General features: G+C 47.0%; 1 protein-coding gene across 2 annotated transcripts in view; it reads left to right on the forward strand.

The window, feature by feature from the left end:
* Positions 1-12,308, forward strand: part of ALDH1L2 (aldehyde dehydrogenase 1 family member L2) — a 57,813-nt gene that overhangs the window by 24,965 nt on the left and 20,540 nt on the right. For both annotated transcript variants that reach the window (XM_067536259.1, XM_067536260.1), the window contains 4 exons: positions 1,025-1,159; positions 2,119-2,244; positions 4,647-4,738; positions 7,106-7,253. In XM_067536259.1, coding sequence (XP_067392360.1) covers positions 1,025-1,159; positions 2,119-2,244; positions 4,647-4,738; positions 7,106-7,253 — 501 coding nt within the window. The remainder of the gene's footprint in view (positions 1-1,024; positions 1,160-2,118; positions 2,245-4,646; positions 4,739-7,105; positions 7,254-12,308) is intronic.

A 12,308-nucleotide genomic window follows, 5' to 3' on the forward strand; every position in this document is an offset into this window, starting at 1 on the left:
ATAGAAACGTAGGGCTGGAAGGGACCTCAAGAGGTCATCTAGTCCAGTCCCAAGCGCTGAAGCAGGAGTAAGTATACTGAGACCAAATCACAGTTTCTTTCATGGCTGCAATGGCTGGATGATAGTCGCTTAGCTACCAAACCAGCCTTTGGTAGGATCTCCCTATGAGCTGGATTCTAACCCTACAGTCCAGCCTGAGGAAGAGGCAGCATGTAGCTGCACTACCCCAGGAGCAGGGCAGGAATCACGTTGTGATTTTGATAGTCACAGCCTGAGCCTTGCTCAGGATTGGGGAAGTCATCTGCACCAGTCCCTTTGCTACCTCAGATTGCTTCCCTTTCTGCGCTAGCACCATTGTGCTCACTGCTGCATTGGGACCAGAGCCAAAACTCTGTCCAGTCCCTAGCCTTGCCCACCCACTCCTTACCTTACTGGGATGAGAGGGGGAATAGCAGCCTGCTGGCAGCTGCTATTGCTCCCCCACAAGCTCTGGTGATGTAGGTATCCTGTCCAGGGGAGTAAGGGAGCTCCTTGTGCCCTCTCTGTCCTTGGCACCAGTGCACAGCAGTGCCTACAATTGAATCCTAGTAAATGACATTAGGAGATTCTTCATGCATGCTCAATTTAGTCATTATAATTATTATTTAATATCTATATTACCGTATTGCCCAAAGGCTGTAATCAGGATCTGCTCCCCACTGTGTAAACACTGAGATGGATACTGTGTCTGCCTCCCAAAGCTTATGGTGTAAGAAGACAAGAAACAAGGGTCTGGCCTGACGTGACATAGCTGTCACTTACAGGATTTTCCTGGCCTTGCATTCGGCCAAAGAGTTCCATATGCTGGGTTGTGATGCCTCCCAGATGATCTACTCACACAAGTTTTGCAGTTTACAAGGAAAGGGAACCAAAGGTTTTTGGACAGCCTAACCCTCATTAACAGCACAAAACCGAGGTCTGTGCATTTTCAGCGTGTTGAGCGAGATTTCGAGTCTGCGCATCTGTCATTCGTTTTGTTTCGTAGATGGTTACTTTCTACGGGTCATCGCTACTTGATGGGCCAGTGCCTCCTGGACAACCACTGGCAATAAAAGGCACCACAAAACCTGGGCTTGTTAGCAAAAATGGCCTAGTTCTCTTTGGTAATGACGGAAAGATGGTAAGTGCTCAACAAGGTAAATAGTGTAACTGGGGCAAAGGGCGGGGGTGGGGCAAAAACGGTATGAACTGAGCAACATTAGGAGGAAATGTAAACTGTATGGAAATTTCATGCCATTCAAATCCAGATGTAACTTTGCAATGCTAGTGATAGCAGCCAGGTAATCAGCCACGAACTTGACAAGCTTCTATTGTCTCATGGAGAATGCTAAGTGCTACTCTGGTCTTTATCTTATTGTCAGGATCCTGAGTGAAGGCAGGCAGGACTTAGTGGCAGGAGCTTGGGATCCCAGAACTGAAGCTAAGGGTCAGAACCAGGATCGGGTCAAGAATCAAGCTGAGGGTCAGAGTCAGAGTCAGGAATCGGTCCGAGAGTCAATACCAGGTATCGGGTCCTTGTCGTAGTTCCAGGGGTCGATCGGGAATCAGAACCCAAGTCAGAGCTGAGATCAGTACTGGGATTCACAAATAGAGAACCAGGGCAGTCATGACAGGTAGCTAAGGAGCCACATTGTTGCCTGGGCACTTGCGGGTGTTTCCCATGGACGTATACAGGGACAAACTGGCAATCAGGAATTGTTAAAATCACTGTCAGTCAGATCACTCGAGGTGGAACTTCCTGTGGCGTTGAACCTCTGCAGATTGTTTGCAGGGAATAGGCAGGCTCCATCTACTACCGGATGGCAGTGTGGGGATGGTGGTTGTCCAGTAGCCTTGCTAATCTACGTTCAACTCCCATTGATCGTTACAAGTATTTCCCGATCATCCATCATATATTAATTTCTGTTATATGTTAAATTGTACCTTTGTTTACCATAGTCTGTGGTGAAGAAAATATTTTAAAATACCTTTATCACAGATTTCAGATTTCCTACAAGACATCAATTTCATTATTATTTGAATTAACACATTGATTTCTCTTTAGTATGTTTTACTTAAATCATATCCTCTCTTTTTCAGTTGCTGGTGAGAAATCTACAGTTTGAAGATGGAAAAATGATCCCTGCATCTAAATACTTTTCATCTGATGATAAGTCTGTCATAGAACTTACAGAAGAGGAGAAAAAGATGGCGGAAGACATCAAGGTAATTCTGTAAACTGGTTCCACAGGATATTAGTTTACAGAAAAGCATTAAAGACGTCTAGGTACAGACATAATATAACTTTTATTTAAATGTGCAAGTTATTTCTTAACAAAATATATACAAAGGGCAAGAATGAATATTAAACTTGAAATTAATTCAGATGTCTTTGGAGATCAGGTTAGGTGTTCATAAATGTGTATATGGTCTTAGAAACATTTTCCTTAGAAATAAGTGGTTGATTCTAAAGACCAAGTTGGACCAAGTTGAGAAAAATGGTTTTGGATTATATGCTATGAGTGAGGCAGACACACTTGAAAGCAGAGTAAGAGACCCAGCATGACTTCTTTCCCCCCCAGTGGGACCTTCAGACATTAAACTGACCTGGAGAATCTTGAGGTATTTTTTTTCATGGAAACATTCATCAGCAAGACTTGAGCCTATTTCCGAAACAGAATCTAAGGGCTTGTCTACACTGCCCCACAGTTTGGACTATGAGGATGTGAAGTGCAGGGTGCATGGAAGTGCTGTGCTGAGACTTCCTGATGGGGATGCTGTGGGTTCCTGTAATGGAATGCTAAACTGTGTCATACTGTTCAGCCACAAAGTGGCGCGGTGTGTGACATCCTTATTTAAGCTAACCTCAGCCATACCTGGCAGAACATTAAAGGATCGTATAGAAGACACATGTCTCTGAGAAGGAAGCTCTGTAGTCAGTTTGTATCTGATACAGAAGCCTGACCTGCTAGTAGCAGCCCTGTAATATACCATGTACAAGAAGTACATAACAGTTCCTAGTTCTCATTAATGGAGTCGTAAGACAGGACAACATTAATATGAACTAGGAACCTTTTCGTTTGTGCTCCTTGCATCCACACAGGAGAGTTGAAGCTCAGCACTTGGGTGTGCACTGCTGTTTACACTCTGTAGTCCAAACTGCAGAGCTCTCCCGCCAACATAATAAAACCACCTAAACGAGCGGCGGTAGCTGTGTCAGCCAGAAAGTGTCTCCCACCAACATAGTGCTGTCCACACACGTGCTTATGTCGGCAAAACTCATGTCGTTCAGGGGGGTGTTTTTTCACATCCCTGAGCCGCAAAAGTTTTGTTGGCATAAGTGCTAGTGTAGACAAGGCCTGAGCAGTTCCCTGGGACTGATGGCAGATGCACAGCCTGAGGGATTGCTTGGCAAGCTGTGTGTGTGAAAATGAGAAAGCCAGCAGGAAGCAAGAGGATGGAGCGTGGCCCTGAGCAGGAGCAGAGGAACACAGCTCCCTGGGGCCACAGGACTTTCTGCAGAAGCAGGCTTGGAAACCGTGAGCATGGAAACTGCCTGCTGCTCTTTGTTCCTGCTGTGTTCGGGGAACCAGCACTCTGTGTACATGCTTTGTAAATAATCAGGATTGCAATCGGGGCTGGGAGGTGGGAGCTGGCTGAGAAGGGGAGGGGTGGTGAAGGCTGGAACAATTTTTATAGGGGGGTAGAGGAGGCTGAAAGCTATTGAAGCAAACTGTAAATCCTTTGTATAATGGAAACCCCTTCAAACCAGCGGGTGTGGCAGCACCTGTGGGCAAAGGGATAGAAGGGAAAGTGAAGGGAGCTGCTGGGGCTGGGCAGGAGGGCAGCCTGTTCCAGGCTGGGAAGGGGCATCCTGGCAGTTCTTCAGCAGCTGGTGCTCTGTGTGCCGGTACTCCCCCACCCCCAGCCTAGGTACCTGTGCCCTCCCCCACACCCCGGCAGCTGGTGCATGTTCCTGCCCCTCCCCTGGACTGAGTGTCTCTGCTGGGACCCACAGTGGCCGAAAGGTGGGGAGAGGAGAACTGTCTCTACTTGCTCCCCAGCAGTCAGCCTGATCTCATGTGCTACAGCAGCTGCTCCAGCCCTTCCACTGCCCCCTTCCCCATCCCCCCCCATGCATGCATGCAAGGGTGGAAGCATAACCAGGTTCCACTCTCACCTCCGTGAGATATTCTGAGGGCAGAAACATACATCAACACCGGCAGTATTTTCATCGTGGGGGTGCAGCCATCCCGCCTCTGTTCTGCTGCTGCCCCAGCAACAAAGAAAAAGATGACTCATAACATCAATTCCCCTAACCAAAACAAACCAGCTAGGCCCTGCATTCTGGCTAACTGCTCAGGCCAAAGGGTCAACAGTAGTTTCACTTGCCACACTAAAAAAATGCAAACTATATACATGTAAATCATTAGCGCAGTGGTTATAGCAAAAAGCTCATTTGCTTTTCTGGCTTCCTATTTTAGTATCCCTAGAAGTAATTGATTTTAAAGAAGTTGATAGGTTTAAAAATATGTATGCAGACATACATTATTGCCATGAATGGATGTTTTATGCCATTAGAGGGGTTGGTTTGTATTACTGCCTCATTTATCTTCTATGTCTTTTAGTCCATTTGGAAGGGAATTTTGAGCAATGTTGCTGTAATTGAGGATTCTACAGACTTCTTCAAATCTGGAGCATCCTCGATGCATGTTGTCAGGTAACTCTTACATTTTAAGTAACTGTGTTTCAAAGCAATAAATAGAGGTAGTAACCTTGTTATGGTTCTCACGGTATCTGTGATTTTTCCTTCTCTTCCCCCTCTCCCCCACACCCTGTAAATCAGAAGTCATAAAACAGTAAAGAGAAAATGATGATTTTTAAATGCATTTTTTCCACCATATTAATGACTTCCTTTCCCCACTTCCCGAAGCCTAATAGGGGAATTTGAGTGCCACATCAGAGGCTTCACCTGCCAAAGTTAGTGCTAGATTGGGCCCTTGCCCTGTAACTGTAGCTGGACTCCCACTGACTTTAATGACATTGTCCTCAAGGAGAGTTTTGGCTGAATAACGAGGGCAGGATTAGCCCCAAAACTAAGGGAGTGCCGTGGCAGATACTTGGATGGGAGGGAGAAAGTCTACTGTAGATCCCTGAAGGCTATTTCAAATCAGGGAGCCCAGTTCTGCAGCTGCATGCTGAACTCTCATTGAGGTCAATAGGGATATGCCCCAGGAGACTTGAGCCCACTGAGATTGCCATATTGTGACAGGTCACATCAGTGAGCATTGCTCCTTTCTCTGCCCCAAGTGTCCAAAGCCATCACATGAGAAGCCATTGGTATTTGTATCAAAATCATTGCTACTAATAACCCACCAAACGTAACATGATTCACAACTCCCTAGCTGTACTAGATAGCCTGCACAATATACCAGTGCTGGGAGCTAGCAGGTCAGCAGCACTCTGATCTCTCTGGCATTCATTGGTTTCCCCAGAACAGAGGTCTGAATGGGGAATGGAATGGAATTAGCTAAGCCGGCGGGCAGGCTGGGTGAACTAAAGGATTAATTAGCCCATCAGCTGAGGACTGATTAAAAAGGCACAGGAAGGAAATGCAAGAGGAGAAGATCAGGGCTGAGTCCAAGTCCAAGCTACACTACAAAGTTGACTTTTATCGACAAAACAGTGGCGGTGTAACACATTGAAATACTCCTCCCACAACGTTACTTCCCTGCTGTGCCGACATCATAAAACAATCCAGTAAGAGGCATGGGGCTTATGCCATGGCTTGTCTACACTTGTGGTTATGCCAGCAAAACTTTGTTTTGTGGAAAAAAACCACACACACCGAGCCGTATACATTTTGCCGGCATAAGCTCAAGTGTAGCGGCATTATGTTGGCGGGAGAGAGCTCTCCCGCCGACATAATAAAACCACCTAAACGAGCAGCGGCTGCCACCAACATAGCACTGTCCACACTCGTGCTTCTGCCAGCAAAATTTATATCGCTCTGGTGTGAGCGTGGTTTTTTTCACACCTCTGAGTGACAGTTTTACCGGCATAACTGCGAGTATAGACAAGCCCTCAGTGTAGTTAGGGCAACACAGTGTCGGTACAGACACCGCATTTCTTGCATCGGACGTTGGCTGTCATTCTTGTCAATTTGAAATTGACAAGAAAGCTGGGCAGCTAGAGCCCAGCTCCTCCCCCCACCCTTGCTCCCCTGGAGAGCCCTGCAGCTGGACCCACTCCCAGCTGGGAACGGGGAGGAGGGTGAGAAGCCCCAGGCAGCTGGACCCCACTCTCAAGTGGGAATGGGGACCTGGGGGGGGGGGGGGGGAGGTAGCCCGCTGGGAGCCTGGGGGGCACCTGGGTTCCCAGCAGGAAGCTGCCAGAAGAGCTGAGAGACTGGGTTCTCAGCTCCCCACACACTCCTCGTAGGTTGGTGGAAGTTCTCCTGGTGAGGACGCGCACCACCGACCCAAGGAGGGTAGTGTGGACAGCAACCACCTCAGTAATTAATGCGATGACTTTAAGTCGACCTAACATAGGTTGACTTATCTTGGTAGCGTAGACAAGGCCTTAGACAACTCTCAAGGAAGGGAGACCTCTTCTCCTCTAGGATCATGGGGAAAGGACTGATGATACAAGGGACACTGCAAAAAGTGTTGCTGCATGGAACTGCAAAGGTGTTGTGAGGAAAGGATCTGAAACAAACAGCACTGTGTGGATAACTGACTCTTCGAATCTGAGCAGTTTCTGTGAAGATAGAAGGCAGGAGTAGAACGTACCCTGTTACACATGATATATGTTCATCATTTGCCATTTCTTCCTAAAATGTTACCTAAGAGTATTTCAAAGCCACTGAGCCAAATTCTGAGCCACAAAAGCCAACACCTTTAGTATAACTGAGGACACCATTTAGCCCAATGGCTGGCAGTAATTAGGTATAACTACACAGAGTGACAGCATGCACACAAAAAAGCCCACACAACCAACCAAAACCCTGCTCCATCTTCTAATAATTTGGCTACGTGAACGGTATTTTAGTGTGAAATTCAGCATATTATTTTTCTGCAATTTGAAGAATGATTGAAGAGATCAAACAAAAATATGGTGGACTTCAGCTGCAGAATGAAGATGTGTATATGGCCACTAAGTTTGCAGACTTTATTCAGATGGCTGTGAGGAGACTGAGGGGAGAGGACGAAGAAGAAGAGTTAGTCATAGATTATGTAAGCCTTTTTTGGTTTTCTTGACATTTTGCACGCTTTCTTTTAGGGAATGTTGGTTTAGTTTCTGTAGTTTTCATTGATTTGTGATGGGGGATGGAGGTGAAATTTGGTGAATTCCATTGCTCATGAAACTGGGAGATCTATAGCAGTGGATGGATTCATGCATATTGCACACACAGGTATTATAAACTGCCTTGCTAATGTGTCTAAGGGTATGTCTACACTGCGAAGTGAAGTCAATTTATTTTAAAATGACTTTCACCCGCCAAATTTTAGAAGTCATAGGAATGTGATCACATCACACTCATTGTGTCGGGGGATTGCATTCCCCCTAGCAGCGCTTGGGTTGACAATCAAAGCAGTGCTTTGGGTAGCTATTACACAGTGCAACTAGCCACGGAGGCTTTGGGGAAAGTTGTTGCCCTGCCATGATGCAACATCCTCTCTCCCCTTCCCTTCTTGTCCCAAACAAACAGACTAATGCTTTTTCGCGCCATTTTTCTAAACCCTTCAGTCTCTGCCACACGCACCCTAACGCTGGAGAGGCATGGAGCCTGCTCAGTTCTGCACTATCATTGTGAGCGTCACAAACACCTCACGTCTTATCCTGCAGTATTTCCAAGGGCGAATCAGGAGCTACAGTGCTGAAAATTGTGATGTTACTGAAGATGCCCTGCTACAAGCCATAGAACGAAACAATTCCCGTTTGCTGCTGGCTGTCACGCACCATCTGCAGTCAGTGGAGCATCACTTCTGGTCCTGGGAAACAAGCAGTGACTGGTGGGATCAAATCATTATGAAGGTGTGGGAAGATGAGCAGTGGCTGCAGAACTTTCATACGCGAAAGTTCATGTGTCTTTGAACTCTGCGCAGAGCTGTCCCCAGCCCTGAAATGCATGAACACTCACTTGAAACCTGCTCTGACAGTGGAGAAATGGGTGGCCATCGCTATATGGAAACTAGCAATGCCAGAGTGCCACCGGTCAGTTGGGAATCAATTTGGAGTCGGTAAATCCACCCTGGGAGCTGCTGTAATACAAGTTTTGCTGGGCCATTAACAGACTTCTGCTAAGAAGGGTAGTGACTTTGAGAAACGTGGAAAACATAGTGGATGGGTTTTCTGCAATGGGGTTCCCAAACTGTGGAGGGGCGATAGATGGCATGCATATCCCTATCTTAGCACTGGACCACCTAGCCACAGAGTACATTAATTGAAAGGGATACTTCTCAATGGGGTTGCAGGCCCTTGTGGATCACCGGGGATGCTTCACCGATATCAGTGTGAGATGGTCTGGAAAAGTGCATGACGCACACATCTTTAGGAACTCAGGTGTGTTCCAAAAGATGCAGGCAGGGACTTTCTTCTCTGACCAAAAAATAAATATTGGCGATGTTGAAATGCCAATAGTGATCCTTGGAGACCCTGCCTACCCATTGTTCCCCTGGCTGATGAAGCCGTACACCGAGCACCTTGACAGCGAGAAGGACAGGTTCAATAATAGGCTCAGCAAGTGCAGAACGGTCGTGGAATGTGCATTTGGATGTTTAAAGGCTCGCTGGCGCAGTCTGCTCACTAGGCTAGATCTCAGTAAAAAAAAAAATCCCAGCAGTTATCTCTGCACGCTGTGTACTCCATAATGTCTGTGAGACAAAGGGGGAGAAGTTCCCGTTGGGTTGGGTCATGGAGGCAGATAGGTTGGCTGTCAATTTTGAGAAGCCAGACAGCAGTGCAACACTGAGAGCCAACCGTGGAGCACTGCGCCTCAGGGAAGCCTTGAAAAATCAGTTTTGCAATGAGACCTAATGTTTCTGAAAAATCTGTGTTCTGTCTTCCCTTCCCATCTCCCACCAATTCCCCAGCACTACAGCTCTGTGCTAGCCCCCACCCCCCAGCACCAATCCTTACGGTCTCAATAAAGTAAGAGTAGTGATCTTTAAAGCAGTACATTTTTATTGTTGATCATTAACAGTGGAGGGAAAAGAAGTTATTTCAACACTTTGCATGCATTGTAATGGGGCTATGAGGGGGGACAGAGCAAAGTTTCAATGTGCAAACAACGAATAACACAGACCCATTTCTTAAAAGAGGCTGGCACCTCTTTCTGCTCCCCATACCTGGTGTGGAGTGGAGCACATACTGCACCAACCCTGCTCAACCGTCTCCTAGATTGCTTGGAGATAGGAGCTAGGAAAGAGTGCGTGAGTTGAGAGTTTTGCAGGGGCTGCAGAGGGAGTCTATCCTGCCACTGCTCTTCTTGAAGCTCAGCCAAACACCTCAACATGTCCGACTGATCCCTCATTATGCACAGCATCTCATCCTGCATTACATGCTCATGTTCTTGGGCCACCCTCCTGTTCTCCATGTCCATGTTCATTTTCTCCGATAATGAAATCCTCCAGGCCCTTACCTCTGTGTCAGCAGCCGTGGAGGCATTCATTATCTCAGTGAACATGTCATCCCAAATGTTTTTTTTTCCACCTTCTAATCTGCAACAGGTGATCAGCGGGAGTATTAGATGCTGAGCTGAAGGCTGCGCTGTCCACTTGAAAGGCAAGCAAAGCACAAGGTATCTATTATTAGCTGGCCCCATGGACGAAAAGCAATATTGCAATGTAAAAATAACGTGTCTCGTGACCCTGAAGACCCATCACAGTCATGTGCTGCTTTGTAACTTGCAGTTTACGTACCTGCAAAATCCTCCCAGGCAGAGGGGGAAAAAGCAATTGTATGGAGTGGGTATTGCAAATTTGCGCCATCTTTCCTAGGTGACCATGAGTGATATCAGTCTCCTGAGGGTAACAGAGGCGGAAAGGGAGGATTTACTGCAAGGCCTGGCCCTTATGCTGCTATGCTGTGTCCTGCGATGATGCCTGCACAATTAATAAGAGAGTGCCAGGGGAAAGTGTCCTATCATGGTGGAAAAAATAAGGCTGCTCTCCTCAGAAACCTTCTGCAAAGGATCACAGAGTACCTAAATGAAAGTTTCCTGGAGATATCCATGGAGGATTCTCAGAGCATCCCTGTGCACATAAACATTCTTTTCCAGGGGAAACCCCTTGCTTAGGTGAACTAACAATGAGGAAGCCCATCCCCATCACCACACTCATTTTTCCCCCCTCTATGACAACAAGCTGGACTTGGGAGACAACTATAGAAATGAGATTTGCAGTACACACTCACCAGATGTGCCTTCCCTGGCATCTCGGTCACTCATAGTGTCCTGCGTCCAGCTGGGCTGTTCTGGGGTTACAAGCAGCTCCTGGCTTTCAGGGAGAATGGATTCCCCAGACGCCTGGCCCCTGTTCTCCTCCTCCTCCATCCACAGAGTCCTCTTTGTTCATTCTGGATTCCCCTGAGGTATCTATTCTTCATGGCGATACAGTGGTGGGGTCACTGCCAAGAATCACATGCAGCTCCTCATAAAAGCGGCATGTCTTTGGTGACAAGCCAGAATGACTGTTCACCTCTCAAGTTTCCTGATATGCCTGCCTCAGCTCTTTGATTTTAACGTGGCGCTGCTGCACGTCCCTCCTGTGCCCCTTTTCCAGCATGCCGCCTGATATCTTTTCGAAAATATCTAACTTCCTTTTGGTGGCTCAGCACAGATTCTTCGCCCCACAGACTGATGAGATCCAAGACCTCAGGTCAACTCCAGGCTGGAGCGCGTTTGGGGCGTGCAGTCGCCATGATCAGTTCTGCTGGCAAGCTCTCTTCATGCTGACAAAACAGGAAATGGGAATTCAAAATTTCCCAGGGCTTGAAGGGAGGGGCTGTTTCCTGTGCACATGGCTGCAGCGAAGTGCGAATGTGCAGAGTGGTCACAGCAGAGCAATTTGGGATAACTCATGGAAGCCAATTATATCAAATTACGCTGCGATTTGCCTACACTGCCACTCGTTGACCCAAACAATTCGATTTCAGCGCTACACGTCTTGCAGAGGTGGTTTTATTACGTCGAATTTTCCCGCCATTTAAGTCGACGGAACTGACCAGCCAGTGAAGACGCATACATTATGTGGTTGACAGAAGCTGCATTCCATTGACCTACGTTCACAGTCTAGACCAGGCCTCAGTCGTCATGCCACAGAACATCTGCTTGTCTGAGGAGAACAGCACCAGACTTTCCTCCAAGGAATCCTGACATGAGGGGAGGGGAGGGGGTATGTGCAGCTGCAGAGGTTCTGAGCATTGTTGCTACCCATGGCGCAGACCACAATGACTCTTGTAACTTAGGCAGCCTCTGAGGGCTGGCTGAACTTTACTGGGGGCTGCCCTGGCCCCCGGCATAGCTCAGGATTTGGGAGATGCACAAGTGGCTTAAAGCAATCTTAACATCCCTCTCCCCTTGCACTGTGCCTCTTAGTGACATAATCGCATTCCCATCTCTCTCACTCCCATCATACAAATACAAGGGAACATGTCACTTACATTAAAAGGCATCCCATTAAAAACCATCTACCAAGACTGGCCAGCCCAAAATTAAGCCCCAATATTCAGTGTTCCCCTGTTTCAGGGAACATCATAGGGGTTTTGGGGGGGATGTTTTCTGTTGGAGAGGGAGGAAGGGAGAAAAATAAAGGGAGCAGGACAAGCAAAAAGATGTGCATCCTCCAGAATGCACCATAGTTTAGATAAGCAAAAATAAATGCCTGTCCAGCCTCCTTCCTGATGGAGCCCCAGGAATATGTTCAGACCCTCCTCCTTTGTGATAGCTCCCCCCTAAAGGCTTGATCCAGCTACCCTGTAGATAGTGGAAAGATTTCCATTGATGTCAATCAAATTGGATTGGATCCTAAAGCACAAAATCTTCTGTTCCATTCCGCTCGTGACTTGGCTGAAACAACGATTCTGTTAGTTTAGCTGAGAACCCAGTGTTTACTTTAATATAACAGCACTCAGATGGTTTATAGTAAAACTAAGCATAAGTTTATTAATAAAGAACATAGATTAAAGTGATACCAAGGCCAGGTCTACACTAAAGTCAGGTCGACACAAACCCCTGAGCGATATAATTAAGCCGAGCTAACCATTGGTGTAGACAGTGCTAGGTTGAC

Source organism: Emydura macquarii, unplaced genomic scaffold (genome assembly GCF_026122565.2).
Source record: "Emydura macquarii macquarii isolate MOO-44397 ecotype Brisbane River unplaced genomic scaffold, CSIRO-AGI_Emac_v2 contig_3530, whole genome shotgun sequence".
NCBI classification, from domain to species: domain Eukaryota; kingdom Metazoa; phylum Chordata; order Testudines; family Chelidae; genus Emydura; species Emydura macquarii.